The sequence below is a fragment of the Pelmatolapia mariae genome, linkage group LG22, assembly GCF_036321145.2.
Source record: "Pelmatolapia mariae isolate MD_Pm_ZW linkage group LG22, Pm_UMD_F_2, whole genome shotgun sequence".
NCBI lineage: Eukaryota > Metazoa > Chordata > Actinopteri > Cichliformes > Cichlidae > Pelmatolapia > Pelmatolapia mariae.
Window position 1 is genome coordinate 16,882,927 of NC_086245.2, and position 24,513 is coordinate 16,907,439.

At 40.8% G+C, this 24,513-nt stretch overlaps 3 protein-coding genes across 3 annotated transcripts; 1 reads left to right on the forward strand and 2 right to left on the reverse strand.

Annotated features, from left to right (window-relative positions):
• Window positions 1–39: 39 nt before the first annotated feature.
• spag1a (sperm associated antigen 1a) lies at window positions 40–12,903 on the reverse strand. The gene is made up of 8 exons (XM_065470812.1): window positions 12,460–12,903; window positions 10,993–11,092; window positions 9,722–9,874; window positions 9,389–9,546; window positions 4,515–4,656; window positions 3,603–3,729; window positions 3,348–3,485; window positions 40–2,234 (listed from the first exon to the last, which is right to left on the reverse strand). The coding sequence occupies exons 1-8, from the start codon at window positions 12,812–12,814 to the stop codon at window positions 2,229–2,231; spliced, it is 1,179 nt and encodes a 392-aa protein (XP_065326884.1). The 5' UTR covers window positions 12,815–12,903; the 3' UTR covers window positions 40–2,228.
• A 2,504-nt stretch (window positions 12,904–15,407) lies between these two features.
• On the reverse strand, window positions 15,408–17,490 carry polr2k (RNA polymerase II, I and III subunit K). The gene is made up of 4 exons (XM_065470815.1): window positions 17,406–17,490; window positions 17,137–17,205; window positions 15,790–15,882; window positions 15,408–15,608 (listed from the first exon to the last, which is right to left on the reverse strand). Exons 2-4 carry the CDS (start codon window positions 17,195–17,197, stop codon window positions 15,586–15,588), a joined length of 177 nt encoding a protein of 58 aa, XP_065326887.1. The 5' UTR covers window positions 17,198–17,205; window positions 17,406–17,490; the 3' UTR covers window positions 15,408–15,585.
• A 230-nt stretch (window positions 17,491–17,720) lies between these two features.
• stk3 (serine/threonine kinase 3 (STE20 homolog, yeast)) lies at window positions 17,721–23,926 on the forward strand. Its single transcript, XM_065470813.1, has 11 exons — window positions 17,721–17,883; window positions 20,295–20,375; window positions 20,501–20,629; window positions 21,086–21,200; window positions 21,518–21,682; window positions 21,826–21,993; window positions 22,090–22,227; window positions 22,557–22,682; window positions 22,759–22,960; window positions 23,065–23,255; window positions 23,384–23,926. Exons 1-11 carry the CDS (start codon window positions 17,861–17,863, stop codon window positions 23,540–23,542), a joined length of 1,497 nt encoding a protein of 498 aa, XP_065326885.1. The 5' UTR covers window positions 17,721–17,860; the 3' UTR covers window positions 23,543–23,926.
• The last annotated feature ends 587 nt before the right edge of the window (window positions 23,927–24,513 follow it).

Here is a 24,513-nt window from a genome sequence, read left to right on the forward strand (position 1 = left end):
TTTCCATTTGAAAAAACACAAAGGCACATTAATGCATTCTTGTAGCACTTTATTTACATTTGCATTCAGTCTATTTACATACAGTACATGCTTTTACATTCATGAATGAAGCTTTACATCAAGATTTTTTTTTAAGATAAGCCTTTTATTTTTACAACACAAAGGAAAACAAGACTGGAAAAAACTAACCTAATATTTTTATACTTGCAAAATAAACTGGCACAGTTTGCTACATTTTAAAGAAATACATAGTGGATGTGGGTGATTTCAAAAGCTTCTGCTCCTGTGGAGAGTTGACAGAGGTGATAAATTATGTTTGCAAAGCTTGGTAAGCATCTAATTTGTCCTTTTCAAACGTGTGTAAAAGTACATTTCAGCCTGCACACAAACGCAGGCTGAAATGTGAGCGAATGACAAGCCTGAGGGTGGAAGCTGAAAAATGACTTTCCATGGAAGCCTTTTCTGCCAAAGAAAATTTACGGTACATTAGTCAAAATTTTGGTTTAAGTCTTATTAACTCAATTAATTACTTGAAACGGGGGGGGGGGGATGAGATAACAGGTAAATGAATGAGATATATGAAGCTTTTTTTTTATTATTCAGAGCTTCTTCCCTCCCCCCAAATTGGTGGAAACACGCTTTCAATTTGTTGGGTAAGACTCCAAGCATTGCTGCTTTCTCTTATAGGCTAGGCTCCCAACTCAAACGAGTTATTGATGTTTTTACTTAAATAAAGTACATTTGTATCACTGTAATAAAAAATTTTCTTGTAATATGACAGTTTTTGATAAATATCTTTGGGTGTTTAATCAGAGCCTTATCAGGGGGTCTTGTTGCAGCAATAAGGGCACAGACATGCGGACATTAGCTTTAATTGAACTACTATATACCTACACAAAAACAAAACAGTCATTAATTACATTAATGTAATTAATTACATTAATGACTGAGCTACAGTAAGATGTACAGTGCATTGTTCTGTAAACTGTAACACTAACCTAAGCAGGGCAATATTTAAACCCAGAGAGGTATGTGAACTAAAAGTCGCTTAAAAGGGGATCTATTGTGTTCATGTCCCACTCACTCAAAATTTTTATTCAACTTTATTTGATTTGCAGTTAAGTGATCGTTATGTATCTTATTGGTCTTTTATCGTCTGTCTGAAACAAGTCTTTTTAGTTTCTGTTTCTTTAAGGCCCCTCCTCCCCCTCACTATAAGCCCAAATTCTGATTGGCTGCCCTTCGACTTGCTTTTAAACAGAACCCAGTGCTTGTTAGCTCCGCCTCCTTATTCAGGCATAGCTAGAGCTGATTGACCATATAAGGAAGGGTATTCCGAGCTGACATCAGCTCAGCACTAGTGTTAAACACAACACAATGATTACTTTATAAAAGATGATGTAATTTTTTGAAACAGTGGCCAGTTTTAATATGAAATTCCAGCAGCATTTATCAGGCAGGAAATAAAGAAAAGCATCATGGGTCCACTCTAAAGTGCTGACCTCAGACTTTTTTTTTAGCTAATCTAACCGGTGAAGCTTAAATTCACGTTAGTGCCTTTTAGAGCACTTCCCAACACTAATAGTGATGATAGTTTATGTGATGTTGTTGGCTTGTTGTTTAAATTAATAGCAGCTCTTATCACACTACATGTAAACAACAACAAATGCTTTGGAATAAAATAGCTGAAGCTTTCATATCTTGCTGTGCAACACACAAACACACACTGCCTGCACTGCACTGATCCATTCCTTTCAAAGCAGATTTAAAAAAAAAAAAGCAATCAAAATAAAACATTTAATCTTGGCGCATTTCATCCTAACTGTGGTAAAAATCTCAGTAAGGCACGCTTGATACGCACTCTCTTTCCCCTCTCTCAACACTCTTTAACAAGTAAGAGTGCTCTGGAGCCTGTTACATGAAACTGGACATTACATCATAACGTGAATGATTTATAGTGCGAGCGGGTCACAAGTACCTTGACATTAGCCTCTTTAAATAAAGCTTACCGTTATGTAAGCTTGTGTACTCAGGAGTTACGTGTGGTTCGCACATTGCAGATGAAGCAGAGCTGAAAAGCTGGTCGTCCACGGTTCTCGTCCCAGGAGTTCAAAAATAGTCATTTGCATTTCTACGCTGCTTACTTGCTGTAGCCGATTGCTTTAAAAGTCCTGCAGCAGTATGGTAAGTGTCCACACCTGTCTCCACATGTGAACCAGCGGGAGACATCAAACCTGCAGGAAATCATCAAAGGTTAGCCTTTTCTATGGGGTTTTGTTTGTCTTAATAGTTTGTAACATACTTGAAGCCTTATCTGGAGATAATAAAGTGGTAAAGCCATGTTCCTAACTAATTGGAGACGTTACAAACAGATATGGGATATGTCTGGATCCAGACCTGGAGGCTTGTCAACTACAGTGATTAAAGCATCCCAGAATATATCCGGTACCTGTTTACCAAGTATCAGCTGCCGTACCAGCAGCCAAATTCATCCTCCACACTCTTCTTCTTCTTTAGTTTGTTCCCTTCAGGGTTCACCACAGAAGATCACCTGCCTCCATCTCACCCTGTCTCTAGCATCCTCCTCTGTCCTACCAGCCCTCTGGACGTCCTGCTTCGCTACATCCTTGAACCTCCTTTGTGGTCTTTCTCTTTTCACCCTGCCTGAAAGCTCCATATTCAACATCCTTTATCCAGTATATACACTATCCCTCCTCTGGAGATGTCCAAACCATCTCAGCCTCACCACTCAAACTTTGTCTCCAACCCGCTCAACCTGAGCTGTCCCTCTGATGCACTCTACTCTTTCTAATCCTGTTCATTGTGGTCACAATGAATAGCTTATCATCACCTCGAGCTCCACTTCCTGCCATTGCCACTGTCTCCAAATCATCTAAACCTTCCCTTTTGCTGTTGCTCCTTGTTACGTTCCCTAACAGTCCGAGGGATGTGAGGAAAATAACGAAGCATGTCCAGATTGAAAAACTGAGACAAGTAGGCAAATGAATAAAGAAAAGGTTTTTATTATCAAGTAAAATGAAAGAGGCAAATGTGCCGCTATCACCTTTAAAGGAAAAGAAGCATAACAAAGCAAGTTAAAAAGGTTAAATCTCCCAAAACACCCTCCTCTGACACTCATCTCCACCCGCTCCACTCTGCCTGCAGCCTTGCTTTGGACAGTTCACCCCAGGTATTTAATCTCACCCACCTTCACTACCTCTCCTCCTTGCATAAGGGGACTGAACTTCCAGTATAGTTTTATAACCTTGGGTTGCATAATGACAACTACAATGAAAATTAAATCTAGTAATTCAGGGGGTTAAGGCGACGTGAGAAATTTGTTTTACCCTTGGTGTGTGCACGGTGTTGTCCATCAGGCTCTGTCTCAGCAAGCCCGTCACCACCTCGAGCTCCTGCTCCGCCTCCCGGACATTGGGGTCCAGTCGGAGGACTTCCTGGAGGTCACTGCTAGCTGAAAGGTAGTCCTACAGGATAGTCATTCATACAGAGAAATCAGGAATGGGAGGGGGAAGAAAAATCCAACGCATTATCTTAAAATGACAAGGAAGATTTAAAAGGTTTATGAGGGGGCGTGCCGGCACCTGTAAACCTTTAAAAGCCAGGGCTCGTCTGTAGAAGGCTTTCTTGTTGTTCGGCTCCAGCTGCAGCGCCGAATCGCAGTCCCGCCGGGCCTCTTCGAACCGATTCAGTTTCAGGAGACAGATGGCTCTGGAGGAGAAGTAAAGGGTTTGTCAGACGGTCTCTGTCAGTGATGAGCAGTATGAGGATCAGGCTACGCATGTTTAGATTACTCCACACTGTTTCAAATACAAATGAAAAATCTTTATCTTCAAAATATGCACTGTAGAAGAGTAGGGACAGATGCATTTTCCCCAACACTTCGCACAATATCTTGTTAATATAGAAATTTTTGCAGGATGTAATATTTACAGGGAATCCACATGTGTCCAGCAGTTTAGGCTTTCATGTTTGCAACACAATATTTCATCTGAAATTCGTTTCAAATATACTGATACACCTTCATGGGGCTTTATCCAGAGCAACAACGGGCAGTGCATCAGATTTGACATGCCAGGTAGTCATATGGTGCCCTCTACTGTTCCCCCTGTCTACTTGTAAATGGAGAATTAGCTCTGAGCTCTGCATCGCTCCCTACCGCGAGAGGCCATTTTTGCTGACAAAGTAAGATCAAAACATGCAATTTCATTGAAAACTTGTGACACTGACGAGCAACTGGGGGAATGTGAAGGTGAAGAACGACATTCATTTAAGCCTTTGCTGCAAGAGTAGAGAAACTGGCATTATTTCAGCGGATTTTTACACAATATTTGAGCTGAAGCTTCTTACTTGATGTAGGCAGTTATTCTGTTACTTTGGGGGGTGGCGATCAAACTACCCACCTTTCAAACAGTGTTTCTTTTATAAAGTAATTCAGGCGCTCTTGTTGCAAAGACCAGTCAATTCTAGCATCTGTTTGGGTTGTTTTTTCGTACCTGTTTGTGTGGAGCGCACATTCGTCAGGTTTTATGGTGAGACAGTCACTGTACTTCTCCAGGGCCTCCTGGAAGTGGCCTTTCTTGACCAGACTGTTGCCTTCCTGTTTAAGCAAAGTGAAGTGGGCTTCTTTTCTTCTGGCTGTTGGCAGAAAAATGGTTTTTTTTCCAACTGAAAAAGATGACTTCATAAAGAGTTCATTTTCTTCAGTGCAAGTTATTGATTGGTTAGACAGATCTGGGGCAGACTGTACTGAATGGTTTGTCTTTCAACAAGCCTCTGCTACAATTTCTTCACACCGTTTCAGGCCTTAATAAATCCAGTCTGTCGGCAGCAGTCTCAGTGGACCAGCAGAGATGAGTCAACTCCTCCTTAGTTAGCGATCGGCTGTGCTGAAAAAGCCAATGCGGCTAATGAGTTGTGGGAAAGACACACGCAGCGGTACTTAAACATATCCACAGACTCACAGGTACACAAAGAGATAATATTCGCATTAATCAAATGACACAGCTACTAATGCCAACTCTCGAAAAACCGAGCTCAGCAGGCATTAAAAGTAATATACACTCACTAGCCTCTGGATTAGGTACACCTGTTCAACTTCTCTTTAACAAAAATATCTAATCAGCCAATCACATGGCAGCAACTCAGTGCATTTAGGTATTTAGGTGTGGTCAAGAAGGCCTGCTGAAGTTCAAACTAAGATTCAATACAGAGAACAAAGGTGATGTGAGTGATTTTCTGTCTGAGTATTTCTGAAACTGTTGGCCAGCTGGGATTTCCCCCCATCTCTAGAGTTTTTGGACAATGGTCAAAGAAAACAGAGAAAACATCTACTGAGCCAAAGTTCTCTGGAGAAAATGCCTGTTGATGTCAGAGGTCAGAGGAGAATGGCCAAATGCTTCAGGCTAAAAGGAAGGGAACAGTAACTCAGATAACCACTTGTCTCAACCAAGTCATGCAGACGAGCATCTCTAAATGCACAACAAATGAGGAACCTGAAGCAGACGGGCCTCAGAAACAGAGGAGCACACCTCCTGTCAGCTAAAAACAGGAAACTGAAGCTACAGTTCATACTGGCTCACCTAAATTGGACGACAGACTGGAGAAATGCTGTCTGGTCTGATGAGCAACAATTATTGCTGCAACATTCACATGTCAGGGTCAGAATTTGGCAAAAATACACGAAAGCATTGAATCAATCCTACCTTATATCAACAGTTCAGGAGGCAGAAACCCAGTAATAACAAAGTATAACTAATAAAGTGTTTAGACAGAGTTACTTTAGAAAGCATTCGGGCCCAAAGCACTTTAAAACTACTGAATTAAAAAGCCTGAACCGGGTTTTGAAACTCTTTTTCATTTTTTCTCTACCAAGAAAATTCCAGTTTCATCCATTTACAATTGAACCAAAGCACAAAGTGAAAAGGCCTGCATGCTTTCCGAAGCAGCTCGGTGCTGAAAGCTTATTTTTTTCTTTAGCTGAGACGTCCGTCGATGCCACAAACCACTCAGTCTGACTCTCTGTATCAGAGCTGCTCTGTTGCTGGGAAACTAAATTGATATGTGGAGCATGAGTATTTGAGATCAATCACCTCTGAAGCTGATACAAGCTAGGAGTCAAGCTGTGAGGAGATAATTTAACAGATACAATCTAATAACATTACCAATAACACAGTCAAAACAGACACGCTGGCACCGGCGCTGAAGAGTAGCGGCAGGTTAGGAGGTTTCGGGGCTGTGGGGGAATAATAACACAAGCTTGTGCAAACTTTGATTACAGGGTTATTTTGATGCTAGCTTGCTGTAGAGGTTGTGTTTAATTCTTTTCAATCCAAGCATCAATAGATATGTAATTTCCTCTGGCGGATAACACAGCTGTGTTTGCAAATGCCGGGAGAGCAATAGCTTTAATCATCGCCACTAACGCTAGCTCAACTAATAAATGCAATGCTCGTTTAACGTGTGTTGTGGCAATTAAAGGCATATTAACGAACTTGAGGCTTCATTAAGTCTAATTGTTTTAACAGATAAAATTATAATTGTCAGAATTTTAATTCATTTTAACTCTTTTATTAAGGAGCACAGTTCGGTGTTGTTTTGTGTTGCGTGTTTTCAGTTTTATTTCCTGTTTTTGGGAAATCAACATGAAGACGTAGCAACAACTCAAACGTGATTTTAGGAATGAATTAATTGAACATTCGAGACACTCAAATTGACTTGTTGTATTAGAGAATTGTAGATGTACACAAACAAACAACTGCAGATTCTAAGATCATCAGTCCAATTTTACATACGTACAAGTTATTCAGATGTGTCACAACTTTGCTAATGTCCGGAAGAAGACCCAAACTGTCACCCTCATATGGGAGGAAATTGATTTGAATGTTCAGGAACCAACAAGGCTCAAGCCATGAACTGGAAGCTACTGGGACACCAGCATCACTGTCCACAGTGAAGTCAGTTTTACACCATACACTGAGATGGTGCTGACCACAGAAGAAGCCTCTGCTCCAAAATCGACACCTTCAAATTTGCAGCTGCCCATATGCACAAGCCAAACTCCTTCTGGAGAAAAGTTTAATGGTCAGATGAGACAAATATTAAACTATTTGGCCTCAATGGTAAGAAGTATGTTTGGAGGAGTAAAGGTGAGGCTTTCAAACCTAAGAAGACTGCACTAGCTGTCAAGCATGGTGGTGGTAGCATCGTGCTATGAGGCTGTTTTGCTGCCAGTGGTATTGTTACACTGCACAAAGTGGATGGAAAAATGAAGAAGGAGGACTACCTCCAAATTCTTCAACTTCACCACAACAGTTGGATGTTTGAAACCTGAACACAGTTGCGTGTTCCAACAGGACAATGATCCCGTTCCCATTATGAATGGATAAAGCAGGCTAACATTAAGCTTCTGAAACGGCTTGCTGATGGCTACCAAAGACATCTTGTCAAGGTGCAACTTGCTAAAGGACGTGTAACCACATAAATGGGGACAGTGTTGGGGAGTAACGGAATACATGTACCACCGTTACGTATTTAGAATACAAAATATGAGTAACTGTATTCCGTTACAGTTACCGTTTAAAAAGGTGGTATTCAGAATACAGTTACTTTGTTGAAATAAATGGATTACACGGCGGTACTTTCCTGTTTCATATTGTCGCGGGTCAGGACTGTTTGGGTTTGTTTGACAGCTACGCTCTGTTGTTCCAGGCGGCAGCGTTACGGTTGCCATGGTTACTGGGTGACGCGCTCTCTCTCGCTGCGTGTTTCCTGGGTGAGAGAGCGCTTTTTTGTTGTTGTTGTTGTTGTTGTTGTTGTTGTTGTTGTTGTGCTAAGCTAAAAGGCAGAATGCTACAGGCATGGCCCTAAAGAATGTAGCCTCATGGGCAGTGTAGTCCGTGCTGCAGCGAGAATGGACTACCACACACGTTATGTGTCTGTGAGCGAGGGAGGGAGAGAAAGGAAAAGTCCGAGCTGTCACGGAGCAAAAACGGGAGCTGGAAGCATGTAAGTATAATAATAACCACTGCAGCCAAGAAGAGTGCCTGAGGAGCCCATTTGTAAGTAAGCTATTAAGACTCAACTGTACACTGTGTTCGTGTTTTCCTCCGGAAAAAATAAGTTCCGTTGGAGCAGCCTTTCAACGCCTCTCTCTGTCTCTGGCAAGCAAAGTTGACCCAAACAACAAAGTAAAGCTATTTTTCGACTACGAGCCCGACACGGAACCCACCGTATTAGCCAGATGTCCCTTTACTATGGTTCGGAGCCGCGGACCTTCAGTAACAGTAATAAATCACAGCAATAGTACATTCACGTAGTTGTAAACAGCATGATAATATATTAAGTAATCCAAAGTATTCAGAATACGTTACCCTCATTGAATAACGTAACGGAATACGTTACAGAATACATTTTGGGGCATGTATTCAGTATTCTGTAATGGAATACATTTTAAAAGTAACCTTCCCAACACTGAATGGGGATGTATATATACTGCTGACCTTGTTTGGATCAAAGCCTTAAAGTTACCAGCACATTCTTGCTCACGATGAGAGGATGAGAACTTCTGGCCACAACTTATTTCTACCACAGTTTATAATAACTTATGATGCTGTCTCTCTGATCGCTTTGAACTGCAACTTTTTTTTACATTTCTTATTGTTGACATGGCGTCATTCGTCCTCAGTAAGATGGAACAAAATGCATTACTGTAGGAGGTAGTGATTAACAGTGCTGCGTATTCGCTGTGACAAATTTAAGCAGCACACATGTTGCTTTTAACACTTACAACTTCGATCACTTCCTGTCTGCTTCTGTTTCTGGCTTCATATTCATTCAGCTTTGTATGTGTTAGATCGTGTGTTTGGAGATTGTCATTAGACAAGTACAAGTAAACAGATTTATCTGTTACTGTTGTTGTGAGTTTTACAGCCTTATACTGCTCCAAAACTATTTACATATATTTGCATTTATGGCACATTTGGAGTCTCCTGGTTCTTGTGAGCAGTTTGAGCGCAGAGGAAACTTGACCTGGATTGTTCCATTACAGCAGCACTATAGTCTGTGTGGATCGTCTTTACTTTGCATTATTGATAGTACACCCAGACAAACACACACACACAGAGTCTCTCAGCAGGAGCACCTTCACCACTACTCAGCATTTGCACGCCGATTCTGCTCACTGACTTCTGCTGCTGCTTTATGGTTCAATTATTTAACTGTTTCTTTTAAAAATGCTGCGTGAATGCAATCACCCAAAGAACTGTCTTTAGTCAAGAAAATCTGGATTTCTTTAAAAGGCTTCTTTGTTTGCATCAGATGTGCTCATCACATTTAACCACTTAATCCCACAGGAATTGTTGTTCCTCACCTTCCTCCTGGGCTGCTCTGGCGGCCCGGGCCTGGGCCTGCTCGATGCTGATTGGTTTCTCTCGGTGCTGCAACTGCACAGACAGGGGGACGACGGGAATCTCTGGAAGCTTCTGTCTCCACTCGGGCCCATCCTGCTCAATCAGCATCTTTGTGAGCCTGTCAGAGGACAAAGAGACTGAAACTAGTATCGCAAAATGTTTTGCATTAGCAAGACCCAAAGGGAAACTGAAATGACTGAGACGACTTGGTGTGACGTAAAATCTGTCTAAACATGCACCAGCACATGAAGCGGCTGAAGTTTCCTGTGTTTGGATTTTTGTGTTCAGCTGACCTGTGGATGCTGTCGTGAGCCGCCTGTATCCCTGTGTCTAACTGCAGGACGGTCTTATAATCCACGTAGGCCTTTCTGTAGCGCTCCAGTGACTCATAGGCCATGGCTCGACGCAACAGAGGCTTCAAGGAATAGGGCTGCAGCTCCAAAGCCCTAAGAGGATCAGAGAGGAGAGGCGGAGACCGAGGGATCTGAACATGTGAATGAATATTTGACCGACAGGCTGTCGCAGCCTTTAGAGCAAAGAAACAAAAAGCAGAAAGCTGCTGGATCCAAAACTGCATCACTATCGATGATCTGCATGCTGTGTTCCACAGTTACAGAGAAAACAGTTACAATCAGGGTGTGGAAAAGCAGCTTGTCATTCAGTTTTCATGTAAATAATATTGAATTTAAATAAAACACAGCCCATGTCCCCAACTGGGTAATGTCACGATCCCCGGGTCTTTTACCGGGAGCTTTTGAGTTTTGCAGGTTCATGACGTCCTCTAGTTTTGAGAAATGATTTTGTTCTAGTTCAGTATTCTTCATGGTCTTCTGTTAATGGTTTATTTAATATGAGTTTCTTTATTTGTCCCTATAGTTCTTTGGTTGCTTGTAGATGACTTAAGGTTTATTAGTTCCCTTTTGTTAATCCCACTCTGTCCCCCCAGTCTTGTCTCTGTCTCTTGTCTTTCACTGTTAACTTCACATGTTCGAGCTTTTGTCGGTATCTTATTTCCTGCTTCGTTTTGGTGGTCTTTTGTCTTTTTTGCTTTGTATCTAATTCATATTCTCTTGTCTCGTTATCCCTGATTTGTTCCTGCTGTATCTCCCACTTTTGACTCTGTTAAAATAGTGAGTATAAGACAAAAAAGCACAAAAAGTCCCCCTTTAATAAGTTATTCATAAGTTTTCTTGGCTGATCTCTTTAGCCCAATCTCCATCTATGCATTTCTCTCTTTATAAGCTGGTACTGGTAAGAGTAGACGTTCCAATCAGGCTGTAATTGTTGCCACTTTGGGAAAATTAAAGTGGCAACAATTGTTTGTGGCATTCACAGCCTTTTCAAACCAGCTATCTTTCAAATAATATCACACATAAACTTAGCACTCCACAAGATGGTTACGACCATGACACCAGAACCAATGAGTGTCATTTGAGTGGTTATGGCCATCTTTTAAATACAGTCTGTGATCTGACAGTGTTTTTGGGTGTGATGTCAGATCTGTGGATTCATCTCTCAAACCTGGAAGTTATAACCTGTAATAAAACCGACACTAGTCACGTACTTGTTGCAGTCCTGTATGCAGTCTGTGCTGTTTCCCTCCTTCAGGTAACAGGCCGCTCTGTTGGAGTAGAGAATACACAGGTCCTCTGGACTATCAATGCCTGCAAGGGGACAACCATAATCACATTTCTGAAAAACCAGATTCATTTACGTCATCTTGTGATCTGAAAACCAGGTGTAAGGCCATGCTACACATCCATATTACCAGCAGTTCTTTGGACTTTGTGGCCTTGTATTTTTACTGAGTTGTATATAGCATTTGTATTCTATTTTTATCCTATTGTATATTTTATTCTATTTTATTCTACTGTATATAGTATTCTATTTTTATTCTATTCTGTACAGTTGTGTACTGTATTTATTCTTATTTTATTTTATTCTAATTGTCCTTCATAACTTTTGCACTGTCCACTTCCTGCTGTGACAAAACAAATTTCCCACGTGTGGGACTAATAAAGGTTATCTTATCTTATCTTATCTTATCTTATCTTATCTTATCTAAAGTGCTCGAGAGAGAAGAGAAATCAAGACAAGTGACGCAGTTCAATTGCAAGTGTCCAGAAACGCTGAAGGGGTGAAAGGCAGACAGATAAAAGGCTGTGTTAGGAGATCCCTCGGTAGAGTCATTTTCTCCTCTGTCCTTTCCACTCTAGTGCAGTTTCATAACCGCTGGGAGAGCATCAGTCTTATGTACAGCTTCCACAACCCACAGCGCATCATCATCATCATACACTGTTCTCACCAGCTTTCTGATTGAAGTCTATGATTAATCAAGTCTAAACGTTTGGAATCTGGCTACAGTGCAAGTGCAGAAAAAGCCATCACACTTGCCAGCTACAAGAGTAAAAGTCAGCTGAGTGCTCTCTGTGCAGCGTGGCATTGAGCCTCACATAAAAGCCCCATGCATCAGCACACAACTTCCATCGACAGCAACTTGTCTTGTGCCAACACTCCACTGCAATCACAAATCACCAGTGCAGAGACGCCTTGTGTCTCTACTTCATGCTAAAAAGTGAAGTGACCTGAAGTCATCCTACAGGCTGACTGGAGAAACAGTGGTATAATGCATTCAAAAGTGACAGGGGATACGTTGGATTGTGGAACCAGGTGACACTGAGTCAACTTGTACGTGATACCCTTACCAGGGCTAAGTCACAGATGCTACGAGAGGGTGTCTGTCAGGCTCTGTGAGACCCATCTGCTGTTTTTGGCGACTCTAGACTGAGTCACAGAGCTGGAAAAGCTACTCCAAGGAATCCAAGGATGAAAATAAACAAGAAATAACTTTCTGATAGCAAAATTACTGTTATTTTCTAAAACTATACATAGTTTAATCAATGAATCAAGAAATTAGCAGTTAGATAAAGCTCCTCTAACTATGCTATAGCATCGTTGCTATAATTAGATTTGTTTATCCCAGGATCACATGCTGTGTAAGAGAAAAGAAACCGCTCATGTCACCCCCCACCTGCTTCAGCACATCCCTCAATGGCCTGGGTGTACTTCTCCAAGGCGTCTCCAAACTGTCCGTGTTTGAAGAGATGGTTCCCTTCATTCTTGAGCCGGGCCAGGTGAGGAGGCAGGGCCCCGGCGGGAGCATCCAGGTAACTTGTGTCCACTGCAGGGCTGTCCTTCTTCTTCTCTTGCCCACCAGCAGGGCTGTTTTCTCTCTGAGTGCCATTGACCGCCCCCTTCTCTGGAGGCATGTGAGGCTTTCCCCCGCTGCTTCCACCCCGGCTCCTCGTCCCACTCCCTGCTGTGGCCTGATCCGCGCTCGCTGCCCCTCCTCCGCCGCCCGGAGGTTTCTCCTGCGCGTTCCCCATAGCTGCACTCCCTCTGCAGTGTGCTCAAACTCTGCCTCTCCCTCTCTCAGAGCCGCAGCTACATCTGAGCCTGGATGGGGATTTCTGCTGGACACACCCCCGACATGAGGCGTCAGATGTGATGTCAGCGAGGGGGAGGGGGGAGTGCCACAGCGATGCAGTGCTGCAGTAGGACAGCTCTGAAGGGAGAGCCTCAGTTTAGACTTCAGAGCAGAGGAAACCTGGACCAGACACACACATGCGAGACACTGATGCTTTAATTCATCAAATTTTAAGAAAAAAAAACATTATAATTTCGATTATACATGATTTACGCTGTATTACTGGAGAAGAAGTAACTGACAGGCAACATTTTGACACAGTGGAAAGATATAAATGTTTAATTACTCTTAGGATAATTGGAGTGAGCTGCAAATCTGATCAACAGCAAACAAACAGAATATTAATCATGTAAAATTACATTTTGTTGATGGAAAATCCAGTCCAGTAATGAAAACAATCATTGAATCCAGTCCTGTTTGTCACCTAAAGGGTAGTTCAGCAAAGTAATTACTTTGTTGATGAGAACACGTTGTTCATAACTCAGCAGCATCTTAGCTGGAAGCAGCTCTCTGTCCAGCACCGGGAAATTAAATTAGGCTTATTTTCTATTGGTCAACATTTTGGCATGTAATCGCATCAAATCACAGGTTCACACAAATGTTTTATTAGAATCTTTTAAAGATGGAAGTTCGAAATGAAATAGCTGCTAAACCCAAGTGCAAGTAATGATCCCAGTGAAGGTGTCACGGTTCTGGGTCAGTTTGACCCAGTATTTTGAGTTGTTATGTTTTGGTGTGTTTTTGCATTATGGATTGTTTTCTTATTCTCTTGTGATGATGATGATGATGATGATGATGATGATGATGAGTATTAATATTATTATTAATCTCTGTTTTAGTTATTCTTGTTTAGGGGTTAGTTCTTAGGTTTTGTGTTCTCATGTTTATTGCAGGTTTAGTTCGGTGTCTAGTCTGTCTCTCTCTGTCCAGTCCGTGTCTTAGTTTAGTGTGTATTGTTTCCTGTTTTATTTTGAAGGATTGTGTCTTATGTCAGTGTGTCCAGCTTTTCTCCTCCTGTCTCGTTATTCCCATTTCTCCCAGCTGTGTCTCCCTTCTGTTGCCCATTCCCTGATTACCACCCTGTGTATATTAGCCCTGTGTTTTCCTGTGCTCAGTGTCACGTCGTACCCTCAGATTATGCCTGTGTGTTTTTGGTCTCTGCATTCCGTGTTCACTTCATGTTTTGTTTTCATGCCAGCAATAAAGCTGTGGTTTTGAGTTGCATTCTGTCTTCGAGTCCTGCATTTGGATCCTCATCTCCGCCTGCCCGCACACAGAGCCCTGACAGAAGGCCTTGTTTGCTATTTCATTTGGTATCTCATCTTAATGAAACACATAATTTTAGTTTTTTATTATTATCTGTTATTTGTCGTGTCTTATTTGTGTAATGTGTACAAAAAACAAAGACACTGCTGGAGTTTCCTCCAGGTGCCCAGCAGCCAGTAAGTCAGAAGAATCTGTCACAGATTTTCAACATTTGTACAAATTAAACCAGTGAGATGCAGACGTGCTGGTATGAGGATTTTTGCACCTTTGAGTAGAGAGAGTGCAACAGTTTGAAATCTTTGTGGTAAGCCAAACTAAAAAGTTGCCATGCAGATATTAAGGGACTAAATGAACAAAAAAAAATAGATTTAGATTTAAATCAACTTAAAAGCTAAACTTGGGGAGATGGTGTAATTTAAAGAAGTTAAAGCTATCATAGTGCTGTTTTAGATCAAAAATACACTCAATGGACTCTTAAGTACACTTTGCTTGTACTGGGTTGGTCCCCCTTTTGCAATCAGAGTTGCCTTAACTCTTAATTCTTCTTCTATTGTGCAATTTTGGTGAGCCAGTATGTTTCCTGTTCTTTGTGGACAGGAAACTGAGGGACCCAATGCGGTCTTCTGTAGCTGTAGCCCGTCTACTTCAGGGTTTTACGTTGTGCATTCAGATACGCTCTTCCGAATACCACGCTGTAAGCAGTTGTCATTTGAGTTACTGTTGCCCTTTTTCTTTTTTTTAATCGTCTCAAAACACTCTGTCCAATCCTCTCTGGCGTCAATGATGCAATTTTACCTAGAGAACTGCCGCTCACTGGATAATTTCTCTTTTTGGGAGATGGCTGTGGGAAAATCCTGGTAGATCAGCCTGTCTGGTACCAACAACCATCCCATAGTCAAAGTCATTAAAAAAACCTTTGGGGGTGAGGGGAAGAAAACATCGCAGTCTCATTTAATCTTTATTACTATGAAAAAGGCCCCAAACCAGTTTGCATTACACAAAATCAGGTTACTTCCCCCTGCTGCATTTTATTATTCTGAAAGGCAGACTCCATTTCAGAGGTCGAAAAGCTGCAAACATCTCATAGCAACAGACCAATTACACGTGACTACATGAATATAGAAAAGTCTACAAGAGCTGAAACACAAATTTTCCTGTCGTCATGGAGATGCTACCAATTAAATCAGCTCATCAGTTAGAAAAACTGGAAAAACAGTCACGACCAGTTAAAATAGTTATTTTTTAATAAACCAAAACAAACTTTCATACATCTTTGACAAGCAAATGTATTGTTTAGACCGAGAATAAAATGAGTAGTTCACAAATCTGAAGCCAGGTCTATTTATTTACATGATCCCACACTACAAACAGTAAACAGAGTCAAAACTGCTCCTCTCCTCTTCTTCATCGGGCATCAAATACAACCACTGAAATCAGAGGGTCAAGGAAATCCACAGCAAACGTAGCAACCAATTCATAAAATATCAATCAAAATCAAAATATCTGAACACTCTTTAGCAAAAAGACTCATGTCTGAAATAAACTGTCAGCTTGTCATTTTTAATGTTTTCACAAGTTGTCTTCATTCACACAAAGTCAAAAGGATACATCGCTTTGTTCTCTTCTTGTACATGATCCTGTAGCCACACTCTCTGCATCTGATCGGATCGCGGGCTTTGATTTCGTTCTCGGTGTGACATTCTGCAAGTGACGAGAGAAATCATGGTGTTATGTGTTCAAGTGCAGAGCAGAGCAGTGGGCAACCCCCCCGGCACATAGTTTTTCTGCTGATGTTAATGACAGAGAAGGTTTGGACCTCTGCAGCTACTGAGTCAGCAGAGTGTTGGTAGATTTTATGCACTTAGCGCATGCCTCTGAATTCAAAGAGGTGTGGCCCAACATTTTAGTCCATAATGTGTAAGATGTATTTATTTCAGTTCATTCAGATTGTTACTGAGTTTTTACACCTTGCCACAAAACGTATTAGAACTAAAATCAGGGTGGTTCTTTTTCCAGATGCAAGATGACCAACATTACATAATCATGGTGAAATACTTGTTATTGGTTCCAAAATAGTAACATTGTATCAGACTGTGAAGGAGGTTTAACATTTTCCACTGTAAACATCTAGTGAGCCTAATGTGTATGTTATGTCGTCCACAGATCTCCACCAAGGTGGATTAAGTAGTAAAAACACTATTCAAACACAAGAACATCGTGTAACTCTCAGTTAGTACTTGTGTTTTGCACTTGGAAGCACAAATACCCACAAGGTAAAAAAAAAAAAAAAAATCATACATACATACAGAACAATACAATCAACTTATTCCAAGCTAACTATGATTAAAACAGAGATTAGAAAAGCGGTAGGGGTCATGAGGTATAAAGGCACCTGAGATGTAATTTCAGTGAATGGAAATCCCACACATGCCAGGTATCACAGCTTTGAATGCACAGACCGGTTTACAATAGGCACGTTTTGTGCTCCAAGTGTTAATTAGTACTAATACTGAACTCATATTTATAATTATAGATGGTAGTTATGCGATTTTTCTGTAATGTACATTTTCATGTGTTAGGTAAAACAGGAGATGATATAGTGTGATAGATGGTTTTCTCTAAAAACTAGTGTTGTAATACGTGACAAACTACACTCTCAGCGATCTCTGAAGCATTAACTACGGATTAATCCTTAATTTATTAATGTCGGAGAGGCTAGTTATACACTCTAAATTGAGCTGTAGTTTATTATTTGTTAACTTATTATGAGAGAATTGTTACTATGAAGGAACACAATATGAACAATATGTAAGTCCTCTGCGGTGTAATGTAAGAAAAACATCCAGAGGAGAAGCAGCCGTGATGGCAGTAATGAAAGGTTTGCATTAGAGCAGGTAAAATCGTACTGTTTGCATTACCAGCGGCTGTATTATTAAAGTAAAAGTTGTAATATACCTCCACATATGTAGATCATAGGCTGCTGCTTGGGCGGCTGTAGATCTTTCTGCGTATCCATTTCTGATTCTTAACAAAAAAATAGAGACAGAGAGATAACTGTTAACAACATGCTAACAGAAACAGCATGGCACTGCCCGAAACAGACTAAAACAACCCAACCGGTATTTAGAGCAAACAACAAATATCTTTAAAGTATCTAAAAACGCTGCATAAACCTAAAAGATATGAAGTACACAGGATGGAAAGCTAACAACAAGGTTTCTCACCGTTTAAACACGATAGCTGTTAGCTGTTTACCTCTCTTTTCATACTCCACAAGGCTCCTGCCTACACATGCGTAGAACAGCCGTTCACCTCACAGCAAAGTCGCTTGTGATTGGTCGGACGATGTCTTTGAATGAGACCAGAGAAAGCATAGTTGTATTTTTGTGGACAGCTCTATTGTCAGTAACATTTTATTCACAAGTCTCAGTTGTTTAATTGATGCAAATTATTCACTGTTTCTAAGGAGAGTATTTTAAGCCGTTTTGTTTGTACTCCGCTCCAGCAGGGGGCGCTGCGGTGAGGCCGTAACACCGTCATCTGACGAGCCCTCAGCTGGCGCTGCTTTAGTTTTTGACAACAACGACTCAGTCGACAATGTTCTCGCCCTGACTGCTGGTCCCAAAGTGCCACGAGTCCCTATTAGTCTGTTTTCTTTTTAGTTTTGAAGTCGTACATCATGGAGACGTCTGCGCCCAAAAGGTTTGTGTTATTTTGACTACGCTAAAAATGCTATTATTAACGAGCTAGCCGAACAGCTAACGTATGCGGTGGATGTCGCCGAGCTAGCTGATGCTAAGCTAACTTAGCGTTGCCAGTCTTCTCTCAAACTTTCAGTTCTGTTCACGGATGTACAGATCGTTCCTCACACAGAGACGCTCTTTCCTGAGCCCTCAATTGAGTTTCTAATAGATTTGGCTAATGATGTGGTCGTTTTGTGTTCCCAAGTGTCTGTAAGAGTGTTTTGTTCAGTGGTTAGATTTGCACTTAATATCATTCAATCGCATGTTAACTGAATCAGCCTCTAGCTTCCCGAGTGTCCTGCAAAAATTGAATTACTGTGTATTTTTATGTCTAATATTGTTGCCTGTATTTGTAAACAGGCTTTAGTTATTAGGCTTTATGAAGGGGTTAGACATATATATAATAAAGACGTGATCTCTCTTTATGAGTCTGCGTTATTGTTAGTGACTTTCTTGGCCACTTAAAATGTCCTTGTAAAAGTTAAAGGTCCTCCATGTTTTGGCTTGCCTCTTTGCGCGATCTCTATTGGAAAAAGACATTTTTAATGTCAATAAGACTTTTTATCCAAATAAATAAAAGATATATAAAAGTCACTTTGCCAAATACTGATTGCAGCTTCTACTGCTTGCTCAAAGTGACTTGAAATCATTTATAAGAGATAGGTATGTTTGATAGATCACAGGCCATCATTTAGAACTGTTTAAATACCGGACACGGTATTTTTTTGGCACGACTCCTGAAGACAAACCAGTATTACACGTTACTGATTACTTAGTTGGTTTCTGTGCTGTGGTGGTTCATGAGTTCACAGGCTCAAAAAAAGACAACGCAAGTTAATTTTACTGAATAGCTTTTTAACCACAAGGCGACAGATCTGAAGTCTTTGTATGATTGCTGTACTATTTTTAAATTATGAGATCACACATGTTCAGATGTGCAGATGAGAAATATTTATTTATTCCATATATGAGCAACCCTTTTGTTACACCACTATAAAGGATGATGAATTATTATTATTATTATTATTAATAAAGTAATATTATTAAACATTTAGGTTGACTGAGTTTGGTAGGAAAGATTTCCTATTTAAGCTATGTGTGTGCGTAGTTAACATAATCAGAGATACTAACTAGCAATAAAAACATTTTACCTTAAATAACATGATTATAATAGAATAATAAAATATTTTTTAAAATGAATAATAACAAAATCAAAAGAAATTAGAACTGCTTTGGAAATCATTGACAAAAATAAAATTAAGTGTGCGTAATATAAAGACAATAAAAATATAAAGTAAAAATTGCTTAAAAGTTTACTATAACATTAATAAATATACAATGAAATTAAAGAATGAGTCTACAAAAATAAATATTTGACCAAAATAAGTGATCATGATGATAATAATAATAATCGTCATCATCATCATTATAATAAATATAATAATAGGTATTGAAGTAAATTACCAAAACCATTCAATTATAAAGCACTATGTGAAATTCAGACTGAATAAGTTTTTTTTTTATTTTGGATTCAAGGAAAAACAGCAATATTTTCAGCTCTTCTCACATTCAGTAAAAGGCTTCTCTGAAAGACTTTGAGGACACAATACTTGAACGTTTCTGTTCTGCTTAGTGGAAATTAACAGGAACAGCAGGATGTGAGGGCCTTTCCAGCTTCATATAGCGCAAGCTTTTCTAAGAGGTAGTATAGAAATACCCTTATAAAGGAAAAAAACACACAATCTGTTTGTTGTCTTAGTCAGAACTCATGTAGGATCATTTTTAAATGATTGAATCATTTGATTCATTGTGTTTGATTTATTCACTAGAGCCAGACTGAGGAACCTTATTGAAGCTTGCGTCACTAAGTGTTGCTCAGGGAGAAACAACCTCTTTTAGTCTCGTATTGCACGTGATAATATTTTTGATCAAGTCAGAAAATGAACAGAAAGTGAACAGTGCATGCTGGGTTGTGTTTTCACTTTCACAATAACATTTTTTGTCGATCACTTTGAACATAACTGGCTAAAATGACATTTCTGCTCTGAGTAAAATAATGACTTATTCCTGTTGTTTGGCTGCGATGCTGATTTTTTTTATCTGTGAAGAAGTATTACCTCATATTGTGGTGTTTGAAAGCACCAATACACAAGCCTAAAATATCTTTAAATGACAACAAACAGAAATTATAACAGGTTGCAGTCTCAGTGTGTTTGACATTTATGTCCAGACTAAAAATCACTCACAGCCGTTCATTTATTTACAGATGCTGAAACGATGCCGTGTCTCCTGTTTTGTAATGTTTAATTTTGCCTTTTCCACTTATCATTGCTTTCACTTTTATATTGCTGTCTTATTCACTTTTTACAGTAAGCTGAAAAAGCTGAGTGAAGATAGTTTGACGAAACAGCCAGAGGAAGTGTTTGATGTTCTCGAGAAACTCGGTGAAGGGTAAGAAGTCTTAACTTCCATTTTTACAGCTGACCATTGCGTAATAAATCTTTTTTTAAGTGCTGTCAGTTGTAATAAAGCACTGCAGCCGTACATGTGACTTTAAGCTTTGTGTGTGTTTTTAGTTCCTATGGCAGCGTGTTTAAAGCCATCCATAAGGAGTCCGGCCAGGTGGTGGCAATCAAGCAGGTGCCTGTGGAGTCAGATCTGCAGGAAATCATCAAAGAGATCTCCATCATGCAGCAGTGTGACAGGTGGGACAGCAGTATGTCTCATACCATACGCCCATTTTTGCAAAAAATTAAAAAAAAAAGCAAGGTTTTTCCTCAATATGAAAAATGTGGCATCCAGCAAACAGGTTTGAGAGGAAATCATTGTTTATTTGTAGATTCAGAATACATTTTTGCTTATCATCTGCCCTAAATAACACTAAATAACAGGCAATTGCACAGTTGTTCTGTTTAATTAGATAAGAGCCTGTTAGTGTTAACTGTACGCAGACCACTTGCGCTTAGTCAGCCTCCTCTCAAAGGTCCATTTTGAGCCAGGAAAAGCCTCAAAAGACATTTTACAGAGATAATAATGGAGGAAGTATGACATCATCGTCATAGCCTATGTAGCTCTCGTGTCTGGATCCATGAGATTCTTTTCTCACTTCTGCTCTGTATCTTCTCCTTTGATAACCACTCCATGTTGCGTTTCCTCCCCAGCCCCTATGTGGTGAAATACTATGGCAGCTACTTCAAGAACACAGACCTGTGGATTGTGATGGAGTACTGCGGCGCTGGCTCTGTCTCTGACATCATCAGACTGCGCAACAAGACGGTGGGTGTCTACGCTGAGCCACAGCGACGTGTGCAACTGCACTAAAACTTTATTTAAAAGTGCCTTTGACCTGTTGTCGGTAACGACTGCAATGGTGGCTTTAATTCACTAGTTTTTGTGTCAGAAAGAAAATATTTTTGATAAAGTTTCAATTCAAAATGCAGTATTTATTGCGACTTAAAAGTGAAAAGATCTCCAGGTTGAACTTGTCTTTAACTGAACTCAGCAAACTAATGATTATTAAAAAAAACTACAGACAAGTGCAGCAGTTAATGGTCTGTTTTTTCATGTTTGTTTTTTACTCTTCAATCTCTCAGCTGACAGAAGATGAGATCGCAACCATCCTTAAGTCGACGCTGAAGGGACTCGAGTATCTTCACTTCATGAGGAAGATCCATCGGGACATCAAAGCAGGAAACATCCTTCTTAACACAGAGGGACACGCCAAACTGGCAGACTTTGGAGTTGCTGGACAGCTGACGGTAAAATTGCAGCATATGTCAGTAGTGATAAGATGAAGTAATGTCTGCCAGCATGATACTGTTTGTAATTTGCTTCTGAGGAGTTCTCGCTTGGTCCTGTCATGCTCTAAAAGTCTGGGGTAATATATATTCCCACTCTGTAGGACACCATGGCAAAGAGAAACACTGTGATTGGTACTCCATTCTGGATGGCACCCGAGGTAATTCAGGAGATCGGCTACAACTGTGTAGCTGACATCTGGTCCCTGGGCATCACATCCATAGAGATGGCAGAGGGTAAACCTCCTTATGCAGACATTCATCCAATGAGAGTGAGTGGAAACATTTGTTCTTGTTTTAAATGTGTTGTGAAAAACATTTATCCTCTTTTTTTAATCCACCCTAATCCTGTTATCGTGTTCCTGCAGGCAATCTTTATGATCCCGACCAACCCTCCTCCAACATTCAGGAAGCCGGAGCTCTGGTCAGACGAGTTTACAGACTTTGTCAAGAAGTGTTTAGTGAAGAACCCGGAGCAGAGAGCGACGGCCACACAGCTGCTACAGGTAAGAAGATGACCTCGCCACCACATACATGGATTACTACTATTATTATGTTATTTGAACAGGGAAGGACACTAAGAGCAACTTAGCGTCCTTCCCTGTTCAAATAACTGATACAAAATTAAAGCAAACATATAAAATAGAGAGCAAATAGTCTTCCCCAGATACCCCGCAGAGTTGTAAATATGGAAAATTTAATGCCGTCTCAGGCACATTATAAACATAGGAAGGTGTAACACATGATGCTGGGTAGATATACTCGTATGGAAATACATTTGCATGTAAAATATAGTTCATATAACTTTTATCTTTTTGGTCTTGTGAATCTCCAGCATCCATTCATCAGCCAGGCCAAGCCAGTTACGATCCTGAGAGACCTGATAACTGAAGCCATGGAGATGAAAGCCAAGAGGCAGCAGGAGCAGCAGAGAGAGCTGGAAGAGGAGGATGACAACTCAGTGCGTGTGCTGATTTATTCACAGAAACCTCAGATGTAATGCTGCATGTCTTAACTCTGTTCTTTATTCCATCCAGGAGGAAGAGACAGAGGTGGATTCTCACACTATGGTTAAGTCGGGCTCAGAGGGCGCCGGAACCATGCGCGCCACCAGCACTATGAGCGACGGGGCGCAGACAATGATTGAGCACGGCAGCACTATGCTTGAGTCAGACCTGGGCACTATGGTCATCAACAGTGACGATGAAGACGAGGAGGAAGACCAGGGATCGATGAGAAGTGAGCGGATATGATGTCTGCCTGAATGAGACTGTCTCCAAAATATTCTGTCCAGAAAGTTTATTTTGTTTCCTTCGAGTTTAAACCATTTTCCTCCTCCACAGGACATGCCACCCCCCAGCAGCCGATTCGTCCTTCCTTCATGGATTACTTCGACAAGCAGGACAACAAGGCGGCCCAGCAGCAGGAGAGCTACAACCACAACCAGGCACAGGAGCAGCAAGGCTACCATATCCAATCCAAAAACGTCTTCCCTGACAACTGGAAGGTGCCTCAGGACGGAGACTTTGACTTTGTGAGTGTCATCCGTGACTCTGTTGTAGTGTTATTCATTGTGGAAATGTTTACAGCAGCAAAACAGAAGCAGCTCTGAGTGTTGTGACTCATTTTTTCCATCTGTTGTTTGTCTGTGTTGCCTCTCAGTTGAAGAACCTGGACTTTGAGGAGCTGCAGTTGCGCCTGACTGCCTTGGATCCCATGATGGAGCGGGAGATTGAGGAGCTCAGGCAGCGCTACACTGCCAAAAGGCAGCCCATCCTGGATGCAATGGATGCCAAGAAGAGACGACAACAGAACTTCTGAGTGCCGCTCCTGACCCTGACCTCCTCTAATCTGGATTTCCCTAAGCCACGGTAAACAACAAATTCTGTCCAGTGATTTTTCGGGGGAACCAAAACAATCTCATTGGATGCCCTCTGCTGTTCTGGCCGCCTGTTAGCTGACCTCTAAATGAAGTAAGATGCTTCCTTTACTGGGTGATGTCTGTTTGGTTCTGGGAATCCACACCCTGCCAAAAAAAGAAAAAGGAGAACCAAGCTGTGGCTGTAACACATCTGAGAGTCACACAAAGAATTTCCTCTTTAATCAGCGAAAAGCCTTTTCTTCAGCAGGAGCAGCGAGCGAGGTCAATGGCATTACCCCCACCCCCCACCTTCCCGAAACTTTTTACCTTCACTGTAAATAAAACATAGAGCCTAGTTTGGAAATACCTGCAACAAAAGCTGTGGAGGTTCATCCATGACCAAAGACAATCGAGGTGATGTTGATGATGAAGTTGCCTTAAAATATTTGAAACCTGATTTTTCAACATAAGCAATGTAGTAAAACGGCCGAGTCTTTGGATGGTCAGGTTTGTTTCCTCAGCTGGAGAAGAGTTGGACGAGAGACTATTGAAAGCTTAGAAAAATCCAGTGGATGTCGAAGAACGGATTGCACATGTTTTCAGCTATTTTGTGGACCAGCTTCTCTTTAGTCTGCATTATCTTTTATTTAAATTAGGTGCTCCAGGTATGACATTCTGGGTTTCCTGGGTTGCACAGTCTATAGTGGCAGATCTGAAGCATCTTTTAGTGCCTCGTAAACACACATGACACTCCCTCACTGCTCTTCATCCTCAACACCCTGAAACGTTAAAACAAACGTAATTTCCAAATAGGGGGAAAAGGTGAAAGTCATTCCTAAACACTGCACAGCATTCTTTAAATGTTTAAGTTTGGATAACTTTGATTTCTTTTGATTGTTCCACTTTGACTGATTGACTTGAGGCAGCATTA

What these genes read in the sequence shown, in the direction of transcription:
- spag1a (XM_065470812.1), bottom strand. Translation starts at nt 12,814, where the DNA reads ATGGGGAACGCGCAGGAGAAACCTCCGGGCGGCGGAGGAGGGGCAGCG. An exon ending in TGAGGGATGTGCTGAAGCAG is followed by an intron (nt 11,093 to 12,459) that starts GTGGGGGGTGAC and finishes GTCCCCTTGCAG; the next exon opens with GCATTGATAGTCCAGAGGAC. An exon ending in GCTCACGACAGCATCCACAG is followed by an intron (nt 9,547 to 9,721) that starts GTCAGCTGAACA and finishes GTCCTCTGACAG; the next exon opens with GCTCACAAAGATGCTGATTG.
- stk3 (XM_065470813.1), top strand. Translation starts at nt 17,861, where the DNA reads ATGGAGACGTCTGCGCCCAAAAG. An exon ending in CAGACATTCATCCAATGAGA is followed by an intron (nt 21,994 to 22,089) that starts GTGAGTGGAAAC and finishes GTGTTCCTGCAG; the next exon opens with GCAATCTTTATGATCCCGAC. An exon ending in AGACCAGGGATCGATGAGAA is followed by an intron (nt 22,961 to 23,064) that starts GTGAGCGGATAT and finishes CCTCCTCCACAG; the next exon opens with GACATGCCACCCCCCAGCAG.
- polr2k (XM_065470815.1), bottom strand. Translation starts at nt 17,197, where the DNA reads ATGGATACGCAGAAAGATCTACAGCCGCCCAAGCAGCAGCCTATGATC. An exon ending in TATGATCTACATATGTGGAG is followed by an intron (nt 15,883 to 17,136) that starts GTATATTACAAC and finishes CGTCACTTGCAG; the next exon opens with AATGTCACACCGAGAACGAA. An exon ending in CAAGAAGAGAACAAAGCGAT is followed by an intron (nt 15,609 to 15,789) that starts GTATCCTTTTGA and finishes CTCTGATTTCAG; the next exon opens with TGGTTGTATTTGATGCCCGA.